This window comes from Sciurus vulgaris (genome assembly GCF_902686455.1).
Source record: "Sciurus vulgaris genome assembly, chromosome: 15".
Lineage (NCBI taxonomy): Eukaryota > Metazoa > Chordata > Mammalia > Rodentia > Sciuridae > Sciurus > Sciurus vulgaris.
In genome coordinates, this window is record NC_136476.1 from 4,405,664 (window position 1) to 4,433,049 (window position 27,386).

The 27,386-nt window shown below is 33.7% G+C and overlaps 1 protein-coding gene across 3 annotated transcripts in view; it reads left to right on the plus strand.

The window, feature by feature from the left end:
- GKAP1 (G kinase anchoring protein 1) overlaps positions 1-26,293 on the plus strand; it is a 58,929-nt gene extending 32,636 nt beyond the window's left edge. For 2 of the 3 annotated variants that reach the window (XM_079112331.1, XM_079112332.1), the window contains exons 8-13: positions 12,290-12,446; positions 18,227-18,324; positions 21,854-21,917; positions 22,135-22,205; positions 22,726-22,803; positions 25,974-26,293. In XM_079112331.1, coding sequence (XP_078968457.1) covers positions 12,290-12,446; positions 18,227-18,324; positions 21,854-21,917; positions 22,135-22,205; positions 22,726-22,803; positions 25,974-26,021 — 516 coding nt within the window. In that variant the 3' untranslated portion in view covers positions 26,022-26,293. Of the gene's footprint in view, positions 1-12,289; positions 12,447-18,222; positions 18,325-21,853; positions 21,918-22,134; positions 22,206-22,725; positions 22,804-25,973 lie in introns of all 3 variants that reach the window. The other variant, XM_079112333.1, reaches the window with a different exon arrangement.
- The last annotated feature ends 1,093 nt before the right edge of the window (positions 26,294-27,386 follow it).

The following is a 27,386-nucleotide window of genomic DNA, read 5'->3' on the forward strand; positions in this document are numbered from 1 at the left end:
TTGAGATAGGATTTGTATTCCCAGTCATTTGGGTTTATTTTTAGTTTTTAATTTGGATTAGTTTCTCCTTTGATTGACTATTCCTTTAGTCTAGTTCTTCCCTTTGCTGGTTTTCACTGGTTTTTTTTGTTTTTGTTTTTTTTTCCCATTTAATCTTCATGGAATATTTTGTTGAGAATGTTGTGAAATACAGGCTTTCTACTTGCAAATTCTTTTAACTTTTGTTTATCATGGAAGGTTTTTATTTCATCTTCAAATCTGAAGCTTAATTTTGCTGGGTATAGGAATCTTGGTTGGCATCCATTTTCTTTCTTGATATATATTTTTCCAGGACCTCCTGGCTTTAAGGGTCTGGGTTGAGAAATCAGCTGAGATCCAAATTGGTTTCCCCTATATGTTATCTGATATTTTTCTTTCCCAGCCTTTAAAATTCTACCCTTATTCTGTGTGTTAGGCATTTTCATTATAATGTGCCTTGGTATGAGTCTGTTGTAATTTTGTACATGTGGGGTCCTGTAAGCCTCTTGTATTTGATTTTCCATTTCATTCTTGGGATTTGGGAAATTTTCTGATATTATTTCATTGAAAAGATTGTGCATTTCTTTGGTTTGTATCTCTGTACCTTCATCTTTCCCAGTAAATCTTAAATTTGGTCTTTTCATGTTACCCCATAGTTCTTGGAAGTTCTCTGTTTTCAAGATTATATAATTTGTCTTCATTGCCTGAGGTTTTGTCTTCCAAGTGGTCTAGTCTGATAGTGATGCCTTCTATTGAATTTTTAATTTAGTTTATTGTTTGCTTCATTTCAAGGATTTCTGCTTTTTTCTTTTCAGAATCTCTGCCTCTTTATTGAAGTGATCTTTCACTTTCTGTGTTTTCTCTCTGATTTCTTTCCTTATACCATCCTTCATGTCACAGATCAGTTTAACCATGTACATTCTAAACTCCTCTGGCATTTCTTCCACTGTGTTGTTGATGGATTCTGTTATTGGAGTATCTTGATTTGTTTGGGGGCAGTTTGTGCCCTTGGGTTTTCATGTTGTTTGTGTGTCTACCCACCTAACAGTCTGGATCTGAGGCAGTAGAGTTTCTACCCTATGGACTTATAGTGTCCCTGAAGGTTTCCAGTACCTCACTGTTAGGGGGAAATAATAACAACAACCAGTGCAAAGAATATACAGCATTAAATCAAATAGTTCCTATTATGATGTCTAAGTGTTAATTATCCCAATAAACAAATTTTATGATCAGTTTCTGCCTATAATAAAAACAAGTTTTCAAAAGGGTTTATAATTTCAAATGGGGGGCAGGGAGAGAACAGAAGTGATATAGGACATGATGATTATGAGGGAGGAGGAGAGAAGTAAAACAGGAGAGTGAAAGAAAGAACAATAGAGACTGTTAGCAGAAGAAAAGAGAATCAAGAGAAACAGGAGAAAAAATATGTATGTAAGTAAAAATTTTAAAAAATTTAAAATAAAAGAATACAAAACAAAACTAAAATATACTCATCAAACATCCTAGTTCACAAAATAATCCATGAAAATAACTGGCTTCAACAGTGCTAGAAATGAGAAAAAACACAAATATGAATATGTATAAATGTCCATGTACCATTAAGGTCATCATTAAACAGAAAAAGAATTTAAAAAAAAAGATCTTGATGAAAAGTTAAATTCTTTCCATGGGGATTCAAAAGATTGTTTCTCTTCTCAGCAGTTTTAGGTGGAGTCATCTGGAGCGTGTTGCTTCACCCTTTGGATTGCTGGAGTGAGAGAGATAATCCCACAGGCAGAATTCCTGGAGACAGAATTTAGGCGTGGGTGGGCTCCAGGCTCTTTGCTGAATGCCAGTTGGTCTGAAGATTTAAAATCAGTGCACCTCCAGGGCCCAGTACTTGCTGGTCCATGCTGGAAGACTATACCCCAGGAATCTCCCCTGGGTTCCACTCACATGGTATGGGACCCAATTCTTAGTCCCCTGTATCACCTTCAGATCCTATGTTTCTTGGTTTCAGGTTCAGTCTCCAAACAATTTCTCCTGCCTCTGCCCTTCTGAATTCCCAGCCAGACATGTCTCTTCCAGCTGTCCTGCAAGCAGTTGGATTGGAGGGGGAGGGGTAGAGCCAGGTGGGTTTCCACGACCAGTTGTCCCCTGTGTAAACCTCTCTCCACATTTGATTTTATCCTGGTCACTTAAGCACACACTGTGTTGTGCAGTGTGTGTTTAATGAGCTTGTTCTACCTATGTCCTGTGTGGGGAGGGAATGGTTAACAGTCAGAGGTGTGGGCTGACTGCAAAATAAAAACTATGAAAGTAGTATATAAAGACAAAAAGTCAAGAATTATATGTATTTTCAAAGAAGGGGTATGACAGATTAAGCAAACCTGATGGGTTTGACCCTAACAAAGATAAAACTCTGCAAATGCTTTATTTATAGTAGTATACTTCAAGGGGGTCAACGAGGAAGCTCTTTCAGGAAAAACAGGATAAGAGTGGGGAAAACAGGTTGTGTGCTGCTTGGTAGGTTATACCTATCTTCTGGTGGCAGTTTTTAATCCTAGGTCTATGAGCTAAGGCAAGGGCACCAACATGATCTGGACTTTCTCCATCAGGGAAATTTCACCAGGACGTCCCAGAAAAGCAGCTTCCCTGCCTCATGTTGGCTCAGACAAACCCATAATTTTATATATGACTCCCAACAGGCCTGTATTTCAGGCCAAACTCAGGTTTCTCAGGAATCGTCTCCCTCAGCTGCTGACCTCCATACAGCAGCTGCAAAATGGTTCTTTCCTTTGTTCTTCTTATGCCACCTGGAGGGATGTCCGCTTTTTTCCTCAACATGGATATTGTGCAGCATGTGTTTCAGATTTGCCTGGCAATGTCCTTGATCTCTAAACACTCTATACCCAGACATGCCCTTGGGCCTCCCAAAAATTTGGGTTTCTTTAATTCCCTTAGCCCTCTACTATGCTCACAGAGAAACCCCGCTCTGGCTGTTGCTTCCAGCCCGACCACTGCAATGACAGTGCTGTGGGGGATTTCTTCCTTATTTTATTACATCCAAACTCCTGAGTCTCCTATCTGCTTTGAATATTCAGTTATAAATTCCAGTAAAGTTCCCCTTGCTTTTTTCTGTTCACCCACCTTGCTAAGAAGCTGCCTGTCTGCTTTCTTGTTTCACAGAGTAGCCAGGAAAGTGAACTCCTCTATTCTGCCATCTTGAAAACCCCTACTTATCAGTTAATTTCTTCATTAGAGTAGTTCTTGGGGGTCTGGGACTATGTCTTGTTGATTTTGTTCCCTAGTAGTCCTAATACCTGACACATGGTAAATGGTAATGTAAATGAAAATCAGTTGATGAGTGAATGAATGTTCTGCCGCCTTACTAAAACCTTCAGAGTCTTTATCGGAGTCTGCTTCTTTTGTATATTTTTATAATGTTTTTAGCAAGCACATAGATTTAATTTCCTCTTCCACTTCAAACACAATATTAGAACTTTCCTAGAACTCTGTATTAAGAGTAATTATGAGACTATATTCTTTTTTTCTTGTAAGAAAAAAATGCTACTAATAATTAATTACATTTGCCATTTATAAAATAAGAAGTGGCTATATGCTTTATAGGTTAGTTACCATTCCTGATTTAAAGAAGAATTAATTATTGTGTTTGTTCTATCTTATGTATTAGTTTTTATCTTTCTCAGTATTATGAGTTCCATGAGAGTAGCCCATGCATAACATAGTCCTAATTACATAGTAACAGCTTATTAAATGTTTAATTATTTCACGTTAAGACTTGATTCTATTGGGGTTTGCCCTAGGGGAGAGAAGAAGGTACACTAATGTCATAATGTCATCATTAATAGCTCACTTGAAGAACACCATTATTTAGATTTCCTCTTGGAATGAGTTAAAAACACTTCGTAGTAAAAAATAAATAGCACATATTTTGCTATTTTGAGAATTGTATAACACGGTATATTAAAGGATCTTAAGTTATAAAGCTAGGAGGCTATCCTGGAACCCTTGGAAATATGAAAATATTATTATAATGACAGTTTTCACCCAAATTAATCAGTAGAATCTCTGCAAGTCTAGTGAAAATCCTAGAGTTTTTGTTTTTGTTTTTAGAACTCAACAGGTTACTAGTATAGAAGAACAAAGGCCAAAAGAGAGCTAAGAACTCCTAAAGAAGAACCATAAATAATGTATTTGTCATTCCCCAAAAGTCCATGTATGTGTGGATCTGTTTTTGAGCTGTTTAGTCTCACTGGGCAGTTTATTCATAGGCCAATTCTGCACTGGCTAATTATTCTAACTTTATCATGTCTTATATGTAGAAAAGCAAGGAACAGCTATATTAGGAAAAAATAAATTGTATCTTTACTTTTCCTTTTTTGTAATTTTTTTTTTTTAGTTGCAGATGGAACACAGTACCTTTATTTTATTTATTTATATTTATGTGGTGCTGAGGATAGAACCCAGTACCTCACACTTGCTAGGCAAGTGCTCTATCATTGAGCTACAACCCCACCCAGTATCTTTTCTTTTCATTACACAATAAAATCAGTTCTAAATAGATGACCCATTTATGTAAAAGGCACATTTTATAACTTTTAAAACTGGAAAATTCAGAGACTATGTTTCTGACTGGGGTATGGTCTAACTTCCCAGAAACACTATAAAACAAAATATTTATAAATTGATGTCATTCAAATAACTTATTTTCCACAAAATGCCAAATAGAATGTAAAAAGACAAGGCACAAATGAAGTTTTCAAAATACAAAACTGTTAAAGAACTAGTATCTAGGTAGAGGTCTAGGTAGTATCTAGTACAAAGACTTTTCATAAAATTAATGTTCTTATAAAGTTGAAAATTCATTATAACTGGGAAGTCATCAAACTTTCTCCATAAAAGGCCAGGTAGCAAATATGTTAGTCTTTGAGGTATACCTGGTTTTTGTCACAACTACCCAGTACTGCCACTATAATAGAAAAGCAGCTATAGTTTACTTAAATAACTGAGAACGACTGTGTTGCAATAAAACTTCATTTTCAAAACTGGCAGCAGGCCCCTTTTGGACTGTAGTTTGCTGATCCCTGATTTAAGTTATGATTTTGCAGTTCACTCATAAGTATGCATGCCCTAGAGAAACTTGTATGTGTTCTAGGAACCATAGGAATTTTATGTTTATGTGTGTAATGGCCCAGCCTACCTTCATCTTGCCCACAGAAAAAACTGGAAAAAAATTTGTTACTGTTCAGCAGAATGGAAAAATTTTAGTGTAATCACACAAAGGTTTGCACAGTAGTAAAAGTGACTGAAGTTATAGTTCTAGCAACTACATGAATGATCCCAAAGAGAGTGCTAATTGAAAAATAAGTCTCAGAAGATTTTTCTCAGCCATACCAATTTTATAAAACTTAAAACCTAAGTATTCTTTTTTTTTGGTAACTGGGGTTTGAACTCAGGGGCAGTTAAACTACTGAACCATGTTTCTATCCCTTTGTTATATTTTATTTAGGAACAGGGTCTTGCTGAGTTGCTTACGGCCTCACTAAGTTGCTGAGACTGGCTTTGAATTCACAAATCCTCCTCTCTCAGCCACCTGAGCTGCTGGGATTATAGGCATGTGCCACTGCGCCTGGCAAAACTTAAGTATTCTTGCTAAAAATATTTAACCTATATATAAATCAAGTTTTGAGATCTGACTTCCATTTTATAAGAGAAAGGATTTAGAAAGATAAGTTAAGTGGTATATAAAGACAGCAATGGGACAAAATCATAAGATAAATACTTGGTAGGACAACTGACCTGGTGTTTTTAACAAAACAAAACAAAAATGTTACTGAGAAGAAAAGGTAGAGTATGTAGAGGAGGATGTTCTAGATATAAGAGATGACCAAATATAATGCATAGACCTTAAATAGACAAGTAATAAGACATTTTGTTACATTTGAAGAAATTCATGTATGAACTAGGCATAAGTATATGATATTAGGAAGTATGATTTTTGTTAGGTGTGATAATATGGTTACATTGAAAAATTTTTTTATAACTGATGGCTGTGCTGTAAAGTTATAAGCAACAAAAGGGGGGAGAGATAAATATAGGAAAAACTTAACAGTTAAATTTAGGGGTAGAATAAGTGGATAAAAAAATTGCATAATAAAAAGTAAGTAGAAAAATGGGCAAATGCACTACATTGTTTAGTGATATGCTTGTAAAACCCAAACAAAAGATGGGAATGATAAACTAAATTTGGGTAGTAGTTATTTTTGTAGAGGCAGAGAGATAGAGATAAGTGCAAAGTACATGGGGTCAGGGCACAAGGAATAAACAATGTTCTAATTGTTAAGAAGAATGGTAGATCGGCTGGGGCTATAGCTCAGTGGCAGCGCACTTGCCTAGCATGTGTGAGGTACTGGGTTCAATCCTTAGCACCACATAAAAATAAACTAATAAAATAAAGGCAATCTGTCCATCTACAACTACAAAAAATTTAAAAAAGAAAAGAATGGTAGAGTCATGAATGTCTTTTTAGAAACAGCTTTATTGAGTTATATGCCATAAAATTTACCTGTTGCATCTGTATATAATATGTATATTAAAATAATATTTACTTAATTTTTGTTTGAGTTGCTGGGAATTGAACTCAGGGTGTCATGCATGCTAGGCAAGCCCTCTGCTACTGAGTTACAACCCCCCACTCCCATGTAGTGTATTTAAAGAGTTTTCTGGCTATAACCACAGTCTAGTTCCAAAATTTCCAAAATTCCCCAAAGCTCCTGCATATCCACTTATTGTTTTAAAATATTTTTAGTTGTAGATGAACACAGTATTTTATTTTTTCTGTGTGGTGCTGAGGATTGAACCCAGTGCCTTACATGTACTAGGCAAGCACTCTACCACTGAGCCACAACCCCAGCCCCCCACATATCCATTTATAATCAGCTCCTACTCCTACGTTCAGCCCTTGGCAATGACTCATCTGATCTCTATCTCTGCAGATTTGCCTTTTTTTTTTTTGGCAATTTCTTATCAAAGTACTTCCTACAATATATAGTCTTTTGCATTTAGTGTTTTTGAGCTTTATCCATGTTGTAGCTCGGATAAAGTAATTCATTCAACTTTATTGGTGAATAGTATTCCATTGTATAAATGTTTTTTTCACCAGTTGGTGGACTTTCTGTAAATGAACCTTTATGTGGCTGTGTGTTTCATTTCTCTTAGATGAATACCTAGGAGTGAAGTTGCTGGGTTGTATGGTAAATTTATGTTTAGCTGTAGAGTCTGTCAAATTGTTTTAACAAATGACTGCACCAGTAATCATTCTCAGCAACATGAGGGCTCCAGTTTCTCTACTTTAAAATTGGTGCATTATAGTTACACATAATGGTGGGATTATTATTAAATATTTATGCATGCACACAATATAACAATATAATATATCCCCTTGAAGGTTCTATTTTCTGTACATCCTTAATAACACTTGATATTGTCTCTGGTTTTGATTACAGCCATTTGATTGTAGCATGTAATTGTAATTTTAATTTACACTTTCCTAATTACTAAGGAGCATTTTTTCATCTGCTTAGCAGCAATTTTTACATCCTCTTTGATGAAATGTCTGCTCAAATCTGTTGCCCATTTTAAGTGTGTTGTCTAATTATTGATTGTAAGATTTCTTCATTTTTGGAGGATACTAGTACTCTGTCAAATACATTATTTCTGATTATTTTCTTTGCCTTTTTGTCTCCTTTCCTTTTTTTTAAAAAAATTTTAGTTGTAGATGGACACAATGCCATTATTTTATTTATTTATTTTTATGTGGTACTGAGGATTGAGCCCAGTGCCTCACATGTGCTAGGCAAGCATGTTACCACTGAGCCACAACCCTAGTTCCCGCCTTTTTGTTTTCTTAATGGCATCTTTTGAAGCATAAAAGTTTTATATTTTGCTGGATTGTACTTTTGATGTGTATTTAGTTACTCTTTGACTAACCCAAGACCATGATTATTTATTCTAGAAGCATTATAGTTTTTAAATTTTTCCTTTAAAGTTTATGATTCATATTTAATTTTTGTGTATGGTATGAATAAAAATTTCAGATTTACTTTTAGGTATGTGCATATCCAATTTTCCCACTTATTGAAAATACCATTATTTCCTTAAAGGAATGCTTTGGCACCTTTTAAAAAAGTAAATTGACCATAAATGTGAAAGTTTATGATTAGACTACCAATCTGTTTGATTGATCTGTATGTCTATATTTATGCAAGCATCATACTGTCTTAATCATTGTATGCTCTGCTCATAATTCAAATTAAATTGAAATGGAATTGGCTAGTTACTGATTTAAAGAATCTATGTTCTTCCATTCACCACTTCTTGATCTTTTTTCTGTGATGAATGTTGGGGGGTGGTAGTTGAATTATTTTTGCCTCCCCCATAGTTTGTCAAGTTATGGTTTGAAAATTTTCATGTTTAGGCGAAAAGGTATTTTGTGCCTCACTCAGATATACTCAAGAGATAAGAGATAGGGATAGTGATAGAGATTGGGTTAGGCATAGTGGTAATGGGAGCTTCCATTAAAAAATAGACACACCTAATGGAGCTGCAGTCTTCAGTGACAAGAAAATCCGGAGATTCTTGCCAACAGCATGCTATTTCTTCTGTTTATAGATGTGTTTTAAGCACTTTTGTATTAATTACTTTCAGATTAAGTCTTATCCGAATATACTGGAAGAGGGGCAGTGGTAGAGTGATTGCCTTAGATGTGTGAAGCACTGGGTTTAAATAAAGACATGCTATCTATCTACAACTACAAAAAAACTTAAAACAAAAAATATATATATTAAAAATTTTTTTTTGTAAGTACATGTGGTGCACACCTGTAATCCCAGTGGCTTGGGAGAGCGAGGCAAGAAGAGCATGAGTTCAAAGCCAGCCTCAGCAAAAGCGAGGTGCTAAACTACTCAGTGAGACCCTGTCTCTAAATAAAATACAAAAATAGGTCTGGGGATGTGGCTCAGTGGTAAATTGCCCCTGAGTTCAAACCCTGGTATCTTCCCTCACAACACAAAAGTTTTTTTCTTTGTAGATGTAGATGGACAGCATGCCTTTATTTATTTATTTTATGTGGTGCTATATTTATGTGTGTCTCACAGGTGCTCGGCCTACAGCCCCAGGCCCTAAATATAATTTTTTTTAAAAAGAATATACTGGTGGACTAGAGTTGTGGCTCAGTGGTAGTGTCTGCCTGGAATGTGTGAGGTACTGGGTTCAATCCTTAGCAGTGCATATAAATAAATAAAATAAAAGATCCATTGATAAAAAATTTTTTAAAAAAGAATATACTGGAAGTATTTCATGAAGCAGTGGGTTTAAGAGTTATATCTGTACCATTTAGCAATAATTTATGGGCATTCCTGAGTCCATAATTACCTGGAGGGTGGGGGATAAATACTTAGGCTCTGTCTAACTTCTCATGGTACTTATGAGATTCAGACAGTTATGTTTGTTTAAGTGCTTTGCAAAACACAAAACGTTGTACAAACTTTTAAAATGTCATTTGTGTATTCAGCACTTATATACCAGTAAATATTTTATTCAAATACTTTATTTTCATAGATAATATGAAGGGAAAAGGATATAGCATTTGATCACAAATACATTTGAAATGGGTAAAATTGTATTAGAACTTTAAAATGTGGGACCTAAGTGAAACCAGTGAGAACATTTCTTTAGTCTCTGTGTATATAATAGGAAGCTGGAGGAGAAATGCTACTTTATTGGTAAATGTGTAAACATTCTAATTTTACATAATTGGATAGATAGTGATGAAATCTGTCTTTAAAATATTCTTCATTAGTATATAGAAGTTATATAAAAATATTATTTTTTTACTTTTTATTTTTTGGGGGATAGCAGGGATTGAACTCAGGGACACTCCACCATTTAGCCACATCCCCAGCCCTGTTTTGTGTTTTATTTAGAGATAGGGTCTCACTGAGTTGCTTAGCTCCTTGATTTTGCTGAGTCTGGCTTTGAACTTTCGATCCTCCTGTCTCAGCCTCCCGAGCTGTTGGGATTACAGGTGTGTGCCACCATGCCTGGCCTGTAAAAATTACTTATAAGTACAGTGCAAAATATCAAGCAATACAAAGCCATAGTAATCAAGACAGTGCCTTACCAGCATAAGTATAAGCATAGGTTGATGGAATTAAGGGTCCAGAGATTTGGACAAAGGTGCCAAGACAATTCATTAGGGAAAAATAGTCTTCTCAACAAATATGCTAATATCTACATGCCAAAGAATGAATTTTGCCTCCTGCATACCATACAAAAAATTAATGAAGTAGATCATACAAGAAAATATGAAAACTAAAACCATCTGTATGGTGCATGACTGTACTCCCAGGTTTCTTGGGAGTCTGTGGCAGGAGGATTGCTTGAACCAGGGAGTTAAGAGACCATTCTAAACACAAGATAACAAAGCCCTGCCTCAAAATAGAAAAAGGGGTGGTGTCTTGGGGTGTAGCTTAGTGGTAGAGCACTTGCCTAGCATGCATGAGGCTCTAGGTTTTATCCCCAATACTATAAGAAAAAATTTTTTTATGTTTTTAGGTTGAAAAGTATAATAAATGTAACTCTTAGAAGAAATATGAGTGAATTTTTGTGTACTTGAGTTAGGCAGTGGTTTCTTGGATAAATTGGACTTCATCAAAAACTTTTTTGTGAAATATTTTGTGCAGAGACAACCCACAAGTGAAAATTTTGCAGATCACATTTGGTAAGATACATTTATTCGGAATAAAGAACTTATAATTTTAAAAATAAGTAATTAAGTTGAAAAGTGGACAAAGGGGCTGGGTGCCATGGCATATGCCTGTAATACCAGTGGCTTGGGAGGCTGAGGCAGGAGGATCACAAGTTCAAAGCCAGCCTCAGCAAAAGTAAGGCATTAAGAAACTCAGTGAGACCCTGTCTCTAAATAAAAATACAAAATAGGGCTGAGGATGTGGCTCAGTGGTCGAGTGCCCCTTAGTTCAATCCCTGGTCACCCCCTCCACCATCAAAAAAAAGTGACCAAAGGTTCTAAGTAGATATTTCTCTAAAAACATATACAGATGTCACATAAGCATATGAAAGGATGCTCATCTTCACCACTGTTAAGGAAATGCAGCTCAAAACCACAGTGAGGTATCAATTTGCACCCACAGGATGGCTATAATAAAAAAGATGATAATGTTGGTGAAAGCACAAAGAAACTAGAACCTTCTTGCACTGCTGATGGGATTGTAAAATAGTGGGCTGCTTTTGGGAACTGTCTGGCAATATTTCAAAAGGTTCAACATAGAGTTACCATATGACCCAGCAGTCCCACTCTAAGGTATATATACACAACAATAAAAAATACGTCCACAAAAAAATCATGTGAATGAATGTTCATAACAGCGTTATTCATAATGGCCAAAGAGTAGAAACAACTCAAATATCCATCGATCAGCAAATGGAGAAGTAAAATGTATAATGAGATCTTATTTGGCATTAAAAATTGAAGTACCGATGCATGCCATAACATTGATGAACCTTGAAAACATTTTACTAAGTCAAAGAAGCTAGTCACAAAGCTGGGTATGGTGGTGCATGCCTGTATCCCAGCTACTCTGGAGGATGAGATGGGAAAATTCCAGGTTCAAAGTCAACCTGGGGTTGAGGGTTGGAACATAAGTAAGATCCTGTCTTGAAGAAAGAAAAAAGGAAGAATGGAAAGGAATAAGTTAGTCACCAAAAAACCACATAATGAATTATTCCATTTATTTGAAATATTCAGAATAGGCAAATTTAGAGAGAGAGAAAATAGATTAGTGTTGCCTGGGGCTGGAGAGAGGATTTGGAAGAAATGAAAAGCAGTTGCTAATGGGTGCTGGGTTTCTTTTTTGAGTGTTAAATGTATAAAATTGTGGTGATAGTTGTACAACTCTGAATAAGTTAAAAAGCATTGACTGATCCACATTGAGTAAATTGCACGAGTAACAAAAGCTTTAAAATCAAGCATTATCTAACTCCAATAAACATGAAGTAAGAAAAGGGCATTTGGAAATGGATCTTTACTGTTTATTTTCTGGAGGTACAGAAGGATTGAGTAGTTGATTGTCTCCTAGCTGTCTTTTTCTTTTTTTCCCCCCATTCTTTATCCTTCTAGTGACTGACTAGGTTTATTAAATGAATAAACTTTTGGGTTGAATGATAGTAAATCATAATTCATTTTTGACAGGAATTGAGTTCTTCTCAGACTTTGTCACATGATGGAGGATTCTTCAATAGACTGGAAGATGATGTTCATAAAATTCTTATTAGAGAAAAAAGAAGAGAACAGCTTACAGAGTATAATGGAACAGATAATTATACAGCTCATGAACACAACCAGGCATGTAAAATAGAAAATTCTCTTAAAATTACAGTGAAATTAAAATGCAAATTATCTTTTTTTTTTTTTTAAGTAAGCAGTGGAATCCAGTTTTGATTATATAAAGTAACATTTTTAGGATAGTATCTTACTATTTAGTATCCCACAAAAGTATTTATGTTAAAAAATACTGTTTGTAGTTCAGTCTTGATGAATATTTATTGAATAGTTGCTGTATTTTATGTACAGTTAGGCACTGTTGAAGGGAAGAGGGAACACCAAGATGGATAAGATCTTCCTTCTCTTAGAGTAGTGGAGATATGAAGGAGGTAGATCTGTAAAATGATTATTCAACATGATGAAGACTTTGAGAGTGATATGAACAGTAAGAAAGATATTTTGAATAGAAAAGGTAATCATTGCTTGGGTTAATTGTGATGGTATATAAACAATTACATTTGGAATGGATTTTGAATGATTAATAACTATATAAACTGAGAAGTCTATACACCCTAAGACAACTGTGCCCGAAGACAACTGCAGAAACAGAGGCCTTGAATTATAAAAGACCTTAGACTGAGCATTCAGGAAAATGAAAAATTCCACAACCAAGAAGTAAAAGGTAAAGTAAGCATGGGATGATATGATTAGAGAAATAGATTGAGGTTAATTTTTAAAGATTTTTTTTTCTATGAAACTAAGAAGGTAGAATTTTATCCTTTGCAACAGGACAAACTGTGGATGACCTGTGAGTCAAATCTGGTCAGTGGTCTGTTTTTTCAGCTCATGAACCAAGTATAGTATTTACATTTTCAAATAACTGTTTTTAAAAAAGAAATAAGAATACAGGACAGAGATTCTGCATAACCCACAAAGCCTAAAGTATTTGCTGCCAAACCCTTTACAGAAGAAGTTTGCCATGTGCAGGATCGGCTCTCAGTGTTGTTTCTATTCTGATTTAATTTCTGAACTAATAGGTATTGCTAGAAAATATTTTTTAATTCAGTGCTAATGTTCTCATCTGATATGTATATATGCTATGTAGTTTTTGCCATATCCCCATTTCTACTTGATAGTCCTTTTTTTACCAAATTTTTATTGGTGCCTTATAGTTGTACATAATGATGGAATTTGTTATTACATATTTGTACATACACATAATACAACAATAGAATTTGATATGAATTTCCAGCACCTTCCCCTCCCTTCCCTCCTCTCATCCATTAGTCCCTTTCCTCTGTTGATCTCCCTTTGATTTTTAGGAGATCCTCCCCCATCTTTCTTTTTTCTTCTCTAGCTTTTACATATGAGAGGAAATAGATGACCCTTGACCTTCTGAGTTTGACTTATTTCACTTAACATAATGATCTCTAGTTCCATCCATTTTCCTGCAATTGACATAATTTCATTTTTCTTTGTGGCTGAATAAAACTTCATTGTGTATATATACCACATTTTCTTTATCCATTATCAATTCATCCATTGATGGACATCTTGACTGGTTCCACAGTTTGCCTGTGAATTGTGAATTGTGCTGCTATAAACATGGGTATGCATATATTACTGTAGTATGATGGCTTTAAGTCTTTAGAATAAATAAGTAAAGAATCTTTGAAGGTTTTTGAGCAGACAGAAGAGTTTTATTTAGTAAATACTCATTTCATTGTAGTGTCTAGGAAAAATTGAAGGAAGATGAAGACTATGGATAGGAATGAGATAATGCTTAATTGTAAGAGTATATAGTGCAACAGTAGCATTGTATTAGTAGGAATATAAATTGGTATAACCATTTCGGAAAACAATTTGGCATTAAATTTTAAAGTTGAAGATGATGGATGGGTGTGATCTATATTGTAGAAATTATCCCTGAGTTCTGTAGACATGTTAAAAACTTCATTGTTTTATAATATCAAAATCAGTAGAAGTGAATGAAATATAAGCTACACATGGCAACATAGACAAATATAAGAACATAGTGTTTAATGAAAAAAGTTACTAAATAATAGTTCAATGCTATTTATATATATTCAAAAAATTAGAAATTTGATATATTACTCAGGGATATATATATATATATACACGTATATATATGTATGTATTTATATATAGATATAAACACCTACACATATATAAATGTGTATATACATAAAAACAGTGTTATACACAGAATTCATAACAGTGGATATCATCAGTAGAGAAGAGAAAGAGATATAATCTAGGAGAGGCACGTGGGTGCTGCCAAGGTATTGGTAAAACCATCATCCTTAAAAGAATGTTCAAAATTCTTAATCTGGGGGCTGGGTTGTGGCTCAGTGGTAGAGCACTTGCCTTGCATGTGTGGGGCACCACATAAATAGATAATTTCAAAAAAGGTTATTGTGTCCATTTCCAACTAAAAAAATTTTTTTAAAATTCTTAATCTGCGTATTGGGTTATTTTCCTTTTTACCTAATGTGTTTATACATATGTATGTACATATATTATGTATGTATAATATATAATTTTTGCATATGTGAAATTTAAAAATTAGGATTTTTGTCATAGTATGTCATTGAGTGTAATGGGGAAAAAAGAATTGAGGCTCTTTTTAAAAATTTTCTTCTCTGCCCCATTTCACTCCTTTCTGAGAGAAATAAACTTCTTTTTGCTAGTGTTAAAAATCCTTTTCAAACTATATATATATTAATATACCAGGAATTATTAAGTACAAAAAATCAACCTGTATTCTGCCATTCCTTTTTTTTTTTTTTTCTCCTGGTACTGGGGATTGAATGAACCCAGGAGCCCTTAAACACTGAGACACATCCCCAGCCCTTTTTAATATTTTATTTAGAGACAGGGTCTCACTGAGTTGCTTTGGGCCTTGCTAAGATGCTGAGGCTGGCCTTGAACTCATGATCCTCCTGCCTAGCTTCCAAAGCTGCAGAGGTTACAGGTGTGTGCCACTTTGCCTGGCTGAATTCTGCCATTTTTTAAGTAGATTTTTCTTTCTTTTTTTTTTTTTTTTTGGTGCTGGGGATCAAATTCAGGGCCTTGTGCTTCCAAGGGAAGCACTCTACTGACAGCTGTCTCCCCAGCCCTTTATCAGTTCTTACAAACGAAAAGGGTACATGAGAATATCAGAGTATGTGATACCTATTTATATTTCATAAAATTTGTTCCTGTGTGCATGTCTGTGTATAATACAACATATACACATATGTACATGGCATGTATGTGCATTCTGTGTCATAGTATAAAACATTCCTAGCATGAGCTACTGTCAAGTAAATTTGAGAGCACTGTTCTCATGATAGCCTCAGCTCAATTAACTTCCCCTGTTTATACTCTTCCAAATTTTTTTCTATAGCAGCTGAAGACCACTGCTGTGCAAAGTCCTTCCCAACCTGCTCTAAGTTCATTTCATATGCAGTTCCTCTTCTACAGCCCATTTTTAAAACCTGGATATGATCTTCACTTCCTTTTTATTTCCCATAGCATTTTGTTTTTATTGCAGTTATTCTTAAAAAAGATTGCAAGTTCCTTTGGGCATAGACTATCTTATACATCCTTTCAATCTCATTTTAGTATGATTCCTTTTACTTAAAAGATGATTTGTAAATGTATATATTAAAATGTAGTACTTCACTAAAAATGGGTATATGTTAAAATAATATGGCTTTGTGTTTTAAATAGTGTTACATGTTTATCTTAGAAATTTTAGAAACTAAGTAAAATGGTAAAAGCAAAAATAAATATTTGAGGACTAGATATGTGGAGATATATGTATTCAGATACTGCATTAACTACTTAAAATAGACTCTTATTTCACAGTTAACTATGGAGTTGGTGGGCATTATCATCATCCCCAATTTGCAGATGTATTGGGGAAAAAAATGACCCTCATCTTAGTTACCTAAAGAAAACTACTCTTAATATTTAGATGTAGTTCCACTTTTCTATGGATATATACTTTTTTCCTCAGTGTATAAACTCTTATATGAACCACTTTTTCAGTTAATTACAGATGGTGAGCATTTCAGGTCATTAAATAATTTTTGTACTTTAAATAAATAATTCAGTTTATAGATTAAGTTGCTTGCAGTTATCTCACACTGAGAAAATTTTAATGTACAGTTTGATAACTAATGAGATTGCGCAGTTTTTCATGTTTGTTGGTCATACGTACATCATACTGGTTACACCTACTTTTTCTAGCTTTTCATTTACCTTTGGATTGTTATTACAGTATTTTTTGAGTTTTAAAAATGGGGTCAAATCTGTCCGTTTTTTCCCTTTTGTTTTCTTCCTTTGATTTCAGAAAGGCTTTCCTATTCAAAGGTGATAGTTATATTCATCCAGATTTTAAAAACGGTCTCATTTTTATCAAAAGTTATATTTTACATTGTTTCATGGTTTGATACTCAAAATAATTTTGATAAAAGAAATTTAAAACAATAAAGTGGAATATTATTTATGATTAAAATGTTGATATATGTCTTTCCAGAATTTTTTTCTTTGGACATATTATGATTTTAGGATCATGCAAATATATTTTATAGTTCTTTATCATCGTTTTTAGTGATTGCTGAGTTTTTAGTTTTGTGAATTTACTGGGTATTTAGCCTATGTCCTATGCTTTGGCATTTAAATTGATAATATATTTTTTTGTTGTGATTAATCCACAGTGAACATTTTCAGAGATGCTTCCTCTTCCCACTTGAAATAAATTCCTAGAAGGAGATTCCTGGGCCTAATCGTGATCTATCCCTCTTATTCCTTACACTAATAGTGATCTACCCATCTTATTCCTTAAACTAGAAACTCAGGTTAGAGTGTCCATCATCCTCATTTGCTACATTCAGCCTCTCATCCAAATGCTGTTGACTCTGCCTCCAAATTATTTCTCAGATAGACTTCTCTCCATTTATTCTGCTTTACCTTTATCCAAGGCATATATAATCTTGTCTGACCTGGGCTTGTAATAGCATTAAAGGGTCTTTCTACCTGTCTTCTCCATCCCTTTCCACAGAATACCTAAAGGGATTCTTTACAAATGTAAATCTGACATAAACATAAATCTAACAATTCTGATCAAAATCCTTCACTGCTTTCTATTTTACTCAGAATAATATGCAGACTGTTCTTTAGCTTATAAGGGCCTCTAAGATCAGGCTTTACTGGTTTTTCCAAAGTCATCTTGTACCATCTTGCCCCTCATTATACTCCATCCACACTGTCTTCTTTTTTCCTTTCTTTCTAATTACAGCATTTGTTTATCTATAATCTGTCTCCTCTCTTAGATAAGTACCTCAAGGGCAAGAAGCTTCAGTTCAGGTGTTCTATTGTACACCTGGCACCAAGTAGCTAAAATACTCTGTATTTCTGGAATAAATTGGCATTGCCACTTTACTCATTAGATAATAGAGCCAGTTTATATTCATCAAAAGAATGAACTTTGGATGACTTTTTTAATTTTAATTTATTTATTTTGGTATATGGTACAAGATAACAGGAAGTAATGACAATTCATGGAGCACTTTTAATATGTTTATTTCAAGATAGAAATAACATTCTAGAGTCCTGATATTCTTCTAGAGTATATTTGTAATTTGAGGTTAATTATAGAAATCGTATTTGCTTACATTATATAATTAGGATCGTATAATTGAGTGAAAGTGGAAATGTCAATAGTTTAAGGTTGCCTAAGAAAATTAATTAAAATCAGGATTTTTTTCCTTTTAAACTTGTCACAAAAGACTGTTATAAGCCAGGTTTGGTAGAACAATCTGAGTCCTAAAATAATGTGTTTTTTTTTTCAGGAAGTGGTTCTGAAAGATGGAAGAATTGAAAGACTAAAGTTGGAACTTGAAAAGAAAGATGCTGAAATCCAGAAGCTGAAAAATGTGATCACTCAGTGGGAGGTTTGTACCCATTAGTCTATACATTTGCAAATGTAAGGTTTTTCTTATATGTAAATATGTTTATTCAGTTGATAGAAATAGTCATTCTGCTATTTAGATTTTTTAAACTGATTAATGATTTGAAGTCTGAACAATATTACAATTTTTATTGTTGTAAAATATTTATAATCATTTGAAGTATACTAATTCAGTGGCATTGAGTACCTTCGTGGTATTGTATAATCATAACCATTTCTCTCTTTCCAGAACATGTTTTCATCCCATCCCAAACAGAAATTCTGTACCCATTAAACAAGTCCACATTTTCATTCCCTAGTCTCTCATAATCTCTGATTTCTATAAATTTTTCCATTCTGGGTACCTCACATAGGTACAATCTTACAGTGTTTGTCATTTTGTGTCTGGCTTATTTCATTTAGCATAATGTTTTCAAGGTTCATGTTGTAGCATATATCAGAATTTCATACCTTTTTATAGTTGAATAATATTCCATCGTATGTATGTACTACATTTTGTTTATTGGTGTACAGGTATCTGAGTCCCTGCTTTCAATTCTTTGGGGTGTATACCCAAGAGTGGAATTGCTAGAGCACATAAAAATTCTATTTAATTTTTGAGGACCCACCAAACTCTTTCAGAGGAGCTCTACCATTTTACATTCCCACCAGTGCACAGGGTTCTAATTCCTTCACATCTTCGCTAACATTTGTTATGCAAGTGTGTATTTGGGGGTGGGTGGGTACCAGGGATTGAACTCAGGGACACTCCACCACTAAGTCACATCCCCAGCCCTTTTTTGTATTTTATTTAGAGACAGGGTTTCACTGAGTTGCTTAGCACCTTGCTTTTGCTGAGGCTGGCTTTGAACTCTCCATCTTCCTGCCTTGGCCTCTTGAGCCACTGGGGTTACAGGCGTGTGCCACTGTGCCCTGCCAAATGGGTATTTTTAACCATAAATTTTGTGTTTTATTCTCTTACTTCCTCCTTTAGCCTTTAAAATTCCTTTATTCATCTCAAATATTCTTTTTGACTAATACTAATTCTTACAACAATTATTTATTGAGTACTTGTAGTATGCCAAGTACTCTCTGGGCCCTGCATATGTAATAGTTAAAATAATAAATCAAGTTCCAACCCATATCGTTCTTGAATTTCTTTCCTACTCATACCTGTAAGAATCATTACATTTACCTCTTTTCCTTAACCTTTCATTTATGTTTTCCATTACTTTTGTTGTAAGGCATGGGAGAATACAAGAACAAGTTACAAGGAAGATAAACATATAAATAATTACAGTACTAATAGGAATTATAATTGATATTTGACAGAGTATTCAAGAAGTACAAAGAAAGGAGTGAAGTTGTTGGTGTTTAAAATTTGAAAGATTTCACAGAAAAGATGATTATTCCAGAGAGGAGAATAGTGTGTACAAAAACATAGGAGTAGTGGGAAGTACACGGTAACTGACGTTTAGAGAAATGGGAAGCTATAGAAGATGAGATTGAAGGTGTTTGTTGGATTTTACACAAAGAGAGCAGTAAAAAGTCTTTAGAATTGACATGAGAATTGTTTTGTGGGATGATAACACATGTAGCTGAGTCTTGTAGTGAAGAAAGTCTGATAAAATGACCAGTGTTAAGTGTAAGAGGAAGGACACATTTTTCAAACTGGTTTGAGGAATGGGAAATAATAAATTTCATTTTGGATATATTAAATTTGAAATGGCTGTGTTTCATGCAAGCATATATGCTTAGGACACAGTAGGGTCAACATATGTGCATTTAACTTTTATCAATTTTATATACTCTTTCATGAACTTTAGAAACACTAGTAAGGGCATCAAATATTGCATACATTCTCTTTATTATTAAGTACTTGTTACTGGTATTTTATGTATTTATGTTTTTATAGATACACTTATTTGGGATTGTATATTCAAAACTACATATGCTATTTTTTTATAAGCAATTTAGGGAATTTTTACTGGTAAGTTCACACATTCTCAAGCTTTGCTTTTAAGAACCAATTTTAGACTCTTTAAGAGGTGCCTTCGTGTATACTGACCAGGACCTTGGAGCTAAAGTTTTGAACTAGAGTTTGGTGAGATATTAGCATAGATTGAAGACATGAAAGTGTGAATTTCATAGTAGTATACTTCCATATTCATGGTGAATATAGTAGTAGTTTAGTGGATATGTTTTGCCCCTTGTATTTATGTTTCCATTTTGTTTTCCTCATTTGTTTCTGAATTCAAGTCCTACCCTTTATATTTACTGTGGTGCTTTGGTTAACTGTACTGACTGCACTATTACTCAGTAAATAGTACTGATTTATCATCAATTTAATGGACAGACTACTGGTTAGTAAAAGTCATTTTTATAGGATGTAAAATACATTTATATTTGTTTTACAAATAGTTTTGAGGGTTTGGGGTGTCGATCAGTGGTAGAACACTTAACATTCACAGCCTTTGGGTTTCATCTCTAACACTGCCAAAACAAAACAAAATTTGGATCTGGTAACTTCTGTACATATCTATACATGTTGAGAGAAGAAATGACAAGTTTCTTACACTGATATGTTTTCTTTAGGCTTTTATTTTTTAGAATAGACTAAATGCATTTTTCTGATGTATTTATTCTTTATTAATGACTCAAAGAATGTTCCATGTTGAATAGTGTAGCATAGGCAGAAAATTGCCTAGCATATAGATTGCTTATTTGGGAGCACAATTCTTCTTTGTTTATAAATATATAATTATATCGTTTATGTAGTATGAGAAAGAGAAAAGCCCATTTGGAAAAAGAAATTGAAAAAAGAGTTGAAAGATTTCAGTAAATTGCTAATTCATGTCAGCCAAAAATTACCATAACAATAATTATTTAATCAATGAATTAATAAGAGATTAGTTAAACCTTAACTGAGAAGAGATAGAACTGCACTACAAAATTCAGTTACCACTGCAAGTGTCCCAAAATTTAAATTATGGTTAAATAAGATTAAAACTTGGGGTTGGGGCTGTAGCTCAGTGGTAGAGTGCTTGCCTTGCACTGGTTTTGGTTCTCAGCGTCACATAAAAATCAATGAATAATTTAAAAAAAAAGATTAAAACTTCATTTCTAATATTCAGTAGCCACAAATACAGTGGCAGATATAGGACAGATACAGGAAATTCTTGTGTATTGCTGAACAGTACTGGTATAGAACTACCAGTCCTTTTACTTTTGGTTTTTATCTTAATGATTTTGAATTGTATAAATTTAATATTATCCTAACTTTTCTTCACTTTTATCCCTTCCTTTAATTTTTAATCACCTATAATATCTATTATTATATCAAAGATTTAATTTAGTAGTAGACAGTTCTAATTACAGCTTTCTCTATCCTATTTCTTTTAAAAGTAATTTATGTCTTTGAGTAAGCCTAGAATTCACAGCTCCACAAACTGATAGTGAAACAGTAGTTGTTAACAAAACACTAATGTATCATTTACTTTTTTAAAAATGAAATTTTTTTCTTTGACTATTAGGCAAAGTATAAAGAAGTAAAGGCAAGAAATGCACAGTTATTGAAAATGCTGCAGGAAGGTGAAAGTAAGTGATGTATGTTTTTAGAATTAAAGTTTATCTTAAATAATACCTGAAGACAATTTTTCAAGATAAATGATTTATCAACTCAGTAAAATAAAAAGTTTTCCCAGAGTGTTCTGACTGTGCTGCACTTAAAGTTTTGGTTCACTGTAGTATTGTTTAAGTATTTGAGTGACTGAAAAGACTATACTGCTGTTTTTCCTTTTTTTTTTTTTTTCAGTGAAAGATAAAGCAGAAATTCTTCTACAAGTTGATGAATCACAGAGTATCAAGAATGAGCTAACGATACAGGTAAGGAATTATGGAGCATACATGAGTAGTCTTTTTCAGCTGTTCTTCAGTCTTAAAGTATTAAACTTGAATAAATAAGTACAGCCCATCAATTCTAGAAGAAGGTGATTGAAATTATACATTTATTGTGTAATAGCAAATAAATGATGATTCTATTTATTACACAATGGGAAAAAATAAGGTTGCATTTTAGTGAACTGTGAACATAGAATTTATTCTAATCTGTATTTGTTTTTTTTCTCTTTCATATCCTTATTCTGTCTTCTCTTAAAACAGTGAGCTTGGGCTGGGGGGATAGCTAAGGCCCTGGGTTCAATCCCCAGCACCCACAAAAAAAAAAAAAAAAAAACAAAACAGTGAGCTTGTCCTGTCTGTCTTTAATATATAACTATGTACAATATCTAATGAAAATTACATGGAAGGTTTCTCCTTTGATACTCATTTATTTGTCAGAATTTATCATTGTGAATTAAGTGTTAGAAATTTAAAAAATGTTTTCTTATTGAATGTTTGGTTATAGGTGACTTCACTTCATGCAGCATTAGAACAAGAACGATCTAAAGTGAAAGTATTACAAGCAGAATTAGCCAAATACCAGGTATGCTTTTAAATTTTTCAAGAGTTTTCATTACACACAGTAATTTGGAATAGACATGATGTGAGAATAAATGAAGTATTTTATTCTTAGGCCAGAATTTACTCACCATATATATTAATCTATTAATAATTTGTTATTAATTATGTACTTTACATTTTAGAAAATATTAGATATTGATATACACATTATCAAATAAGTAATTTGGGAAAATCCTTGGAATTAGTTAAAAGGTATGGCATATGTGCCATTGAGTCATCTTGGGGGAAAGCACATAATGACATTTGTCCCACTGTGTCCTAAGTTTGCTCCAGTACAGGGATATCTGCTAGATAGCTCTATTGTAAAGATGCCATTTCCCCTTTATAATTAATAAGTACTGTGTAGGGGAGAAACTGATGTGCATGTCATTTTTATGATATTTGCATCAGTTATTATTGATGGTATTTGCATCAGTTATTTTTGGTGATTGCCTAATAGTGATTTTCTAATTCTTTTATTTTTTTCTGCATTTACAAGATGGCACTCAACATTTTTTTTCTGGATGGATGAAGCAAAAAAAAAAATTAGTGTTTCATTTTAATGTACATAAATATTTATATGTATATATACACATTTGTATGAACATATATGTATCTAAATCATAAAGTGCATTAATTAATGTGGAATCATGGTCAAAAAAGGTTTAGAATCCACTGATGGTTTAGAGAACCTAAATTTTGTTTAGCCCTAGCTTTGAAATTGAATCAGTCTGGGAAGGAAAATTTCCTTTGCTTAGGAGACTTTGAAAAGGATCCCTATATATATATATATATTTTTTTTTTTTTTTTTTTTTTTAATTTCACTGAGAAACATGGTAAGAGTTTTTAGCCACAAAACATTGATACCTTTGTAGTATAGTGGTTATATATCTTGAAGAATTTTTTGAAATTCATTTTTATTTTCCTGCTGATAGATAAATCTCTTTTTAAAATACATGTCATTACACATCTCATGTCCTATAGAACTGTTCATTCTGTTTTTCTTAACATTAAATCTTTGCAGAACTTTAATGTGGTCAGGAGTGAAGAACAGCATTGTACTTGGCACACTCCCCTCCCTTCCCATCCCCTCTATTCCTCTTCCCTCCTTTCCACTCCTCTCCCCTCCCTTCCCAGAGTGGTGAGGTAGAAATGTTTTTTTACTCCAAGAGGGTAGTATAAGCAGAAAGGGGATAAAAGAAATTAGAAGAAACTGCCATCATTATCAAATGAGTCTGGGCTTGTTATATCCCTATTATGACCACTACTTCAGAAATGTACTTTCATAGACAAGCAGTTCTCAAATTTGGCTGATCATCAGGATTACATTTTGAATTACAGATTATAATCTAGTTAAATAGATGTGGGACAGAGCCTAGACATCAGAATTTTTAAAATACTACTGCTGGGCTGGGGTCGTGGCTCAGTGGTAGAGAGCTTGCCTAGCACTTGTGAGGCACTGGGTTCGATTCTCAACACCACACAAAAAATAAATAAATAAAATAAAGGTATTGTGTCCATCAACTAAAGAAAATACTACTGCTTACCAAATTAAGCTTTAAGCATGCATGAATATCTCATAATTCATTCCAATTATATATATATACACATATATATATATATATCTAATTCACCAATTAAATAAGTAGAAGGAAGATCATTAGAGAAGGGGTAAAGGATCTCGGGGAAGGAGAAGGAAGGGGAAAGGGAAATATTAGGGTATCGAAATGAAGAAAACTGTTATGCAGTTATGAATGTGTCAAAATGAACCCCCCTAATGTGTATAACCATAATGCACTAATAAATTAAAAAATACTATTCAGGTGATTTAGGGTTGGGGGGACTAGGGGTTGAACCCAGGGGTGCTCAGTCACTGAACCACATCCCTAGTCCTTTTCATTTTTTATTTTTAGACAGGTTCTTGCTAAGTTGTTTAGGGCCTCACTAAGTTGCTGAGGCTGAGTTTGAACTTGTGATCCTCCTACCTCAGCCTCCTGCTGCTGGAATTACAGGCATGTGCCACTATGTCCAGCTACTTAGGTAATTCTGATGATCAACTAAGTTTGGATATCATTGCCATAGTTTATAAGAATGGTGAAAAATGAGGTCTAGTTGTAGCTCTGTGTTAGAGCCCTTGCCCAACATGTGTGAAGCCCTGGATTTATTCCCCAGTACCAGGGGGGGAAATGTGAAAAGTAACCAGGTGTGGTGGTGCATACCTGACCCAGCTACCCAAGGAATCTAAAGGCAAGAGGATCGCAATTTTGAGGCCAGCACTGGCTACTTCGTGAGACCTGTCTCAATATAAAAAGGTCTGTGGGTGTAGCTCAGCAGTAGAATGCTTGTCTAGCATGTATAAAGCCCTGGATTCCATCCTCAGTAACACAAAAAAGGGGGGTGGGGTGGGAACTATTATAAGGTATTTATATTTTAATTGAAGGAGTGTATAGTCATGGAAGATTTTAATTTTCTTCTTTATACCTTTGTACTTACCATATTTCTACAATTCATATTTGCTTTTTAAATCGGAATAAAGCAAGAAATATTATGTTAAAAGTAATGCATATAAAATTCTTCATGTCTTTAAAAGTTGCTTTTTCTCTTGGCTCAGGTCAGATACTGTAAATGGTGTTTCATATGCAACAAGTTAATATAGATTTATATGTGCCACTGAGCAATGCAAAAAGTATTACCAACTTTTCAATCTACTGTTAAACAAAAATTTCTAATTGTTTAATATCAATAAAACTAGAATTATTAATTGTATTATCCAAAAGGTTATGAACTGAATTATTTAATTTGCTGATCTCAGGTAACAGATTGTTTTATTTTAGTATTGATCAAAAATTTAATATTTTGAAATTCAGAGGCAGTCAAAATGAGCTCCAAAAAAAGTAAGATGTTTATGATCTTACTAATTAAGCCTAGACAAATTCATATAGAAGTGCTGTAACTATTTTCTATAACCTACTTTAATCATTTATAAAAATAACCACATAAAATAATTCAGTGATATGCATACTCATATTTATAACAAATTCAAGAAAAAAAATGTTTTCTTATCCCCAAATGTCTTTGGTGTTATATATTCTTAAAACGAAAATGACCCCCTAATGCTGTATCCTAAATAATTTGTTGTATTTTTCTTTACAGGGTGGCAGAAAAGGGAAAAGAAACTCTGAATCTGACCAGTGTAGGTGATTACATTATTAGCCTTTGAAATCAACAAAAAATTAAAACTTTCAGGGTTTTGCAAAAATGTATATATTTAATGCTGTGCAACTGCTAAACTATGCAGTTTTGTTGAAGAAACTAAAAGCAACTAGTTCACTAACAGTCTATAATTTTATGTTCTTTTGACATAAAGTGAAAAGAAGAAATATAGAATTCCAAATTCAGTGTTTATTGTTTACTATTCGTACTTCTTATCACTTTAGTTTTTCATCAGTCAATAAAGTTAATTTACTCTTCCACTAGTATGCTTGATTTTTAAAGTTTCATAAATAATGTGAAAGCATTGTTTTTGCTTATAGCTCAACCAGTTAATTGGATTCTTTCAGTTCAGCAAATACACCATGAGTGAATATGGTTGACATCCTCAGTTAGTTTATGCCTAGGGGAAACAGAAAGTGATTGTGGGTAAAATAAAAGCAAAAAATAAATAAATAAATAAAGAGTATGATATATTATCATATTGTTTGGGAATTGAGAAAACTTGCATGAGATAATTTTTAGAGAGTTTTTTTTTTCTGTAAATTTGTTGAGAGACATTCCAGGCAAAAGTGATCCCTTTCTGGGCTGAAAGATTTGTTTAAAGAATAGTCTGGCCTGAGGACAGTAACCTGACATGCTGAGAATAGGAGTAGTATTGATGTGTGGGGAGGAATGAATGAGAGACTTTTTACTGGTGTCATCAATTGCTAAAATAGCTTTTTTTAGTACAGTCAGTGAAATACAATTATTATTCATTAAAATAAATTTTCCTCGTGATTGTGATAACAGAGAACATATAAATAATGGTCTTTCACCTTAAAACCAGCATTATATGAAAGATTCTACTTCTTGACAATCTTTGAAGAAAAAAATACTTCAGCAAAAAATTCATGAAATTGCCATCATTGCATATGTCTGTCTTCTTCCATGAGGTTATATTAACCGTGCAAAGAATTGTGATTTATTATTCCCTGTCATTCAATTGCTTAATCTGTCATGAGGCACAGAGTAGATAAAGAAACATTTAATTAATAAAAGACCTTCAAGGAAAAGAGGCAAATAAAAAGGCAAAAGTGGGAATGATCAGGGAACAAAGATAAGCAAAGACTGTGTTAAGGGAATAGAATGCCTTCTTCCTTACACCTGTGCTGAGGATGAACCCAGTGCCTTGTGCATACTAAGGGAGTGCTCTTCTGAGCTACATCCCCAACCCAGAATGCTTTTATTTTGACTGGAGCATGTATTTACATAGGACAGTAATGAGAAAACAGAAAGGTAACTTGGGGCTAGCTATCATCCCTCTTGAATTTCAGATTAAGAAATTGATAATGGGCTGAAGTGTGGCTCAGTGGT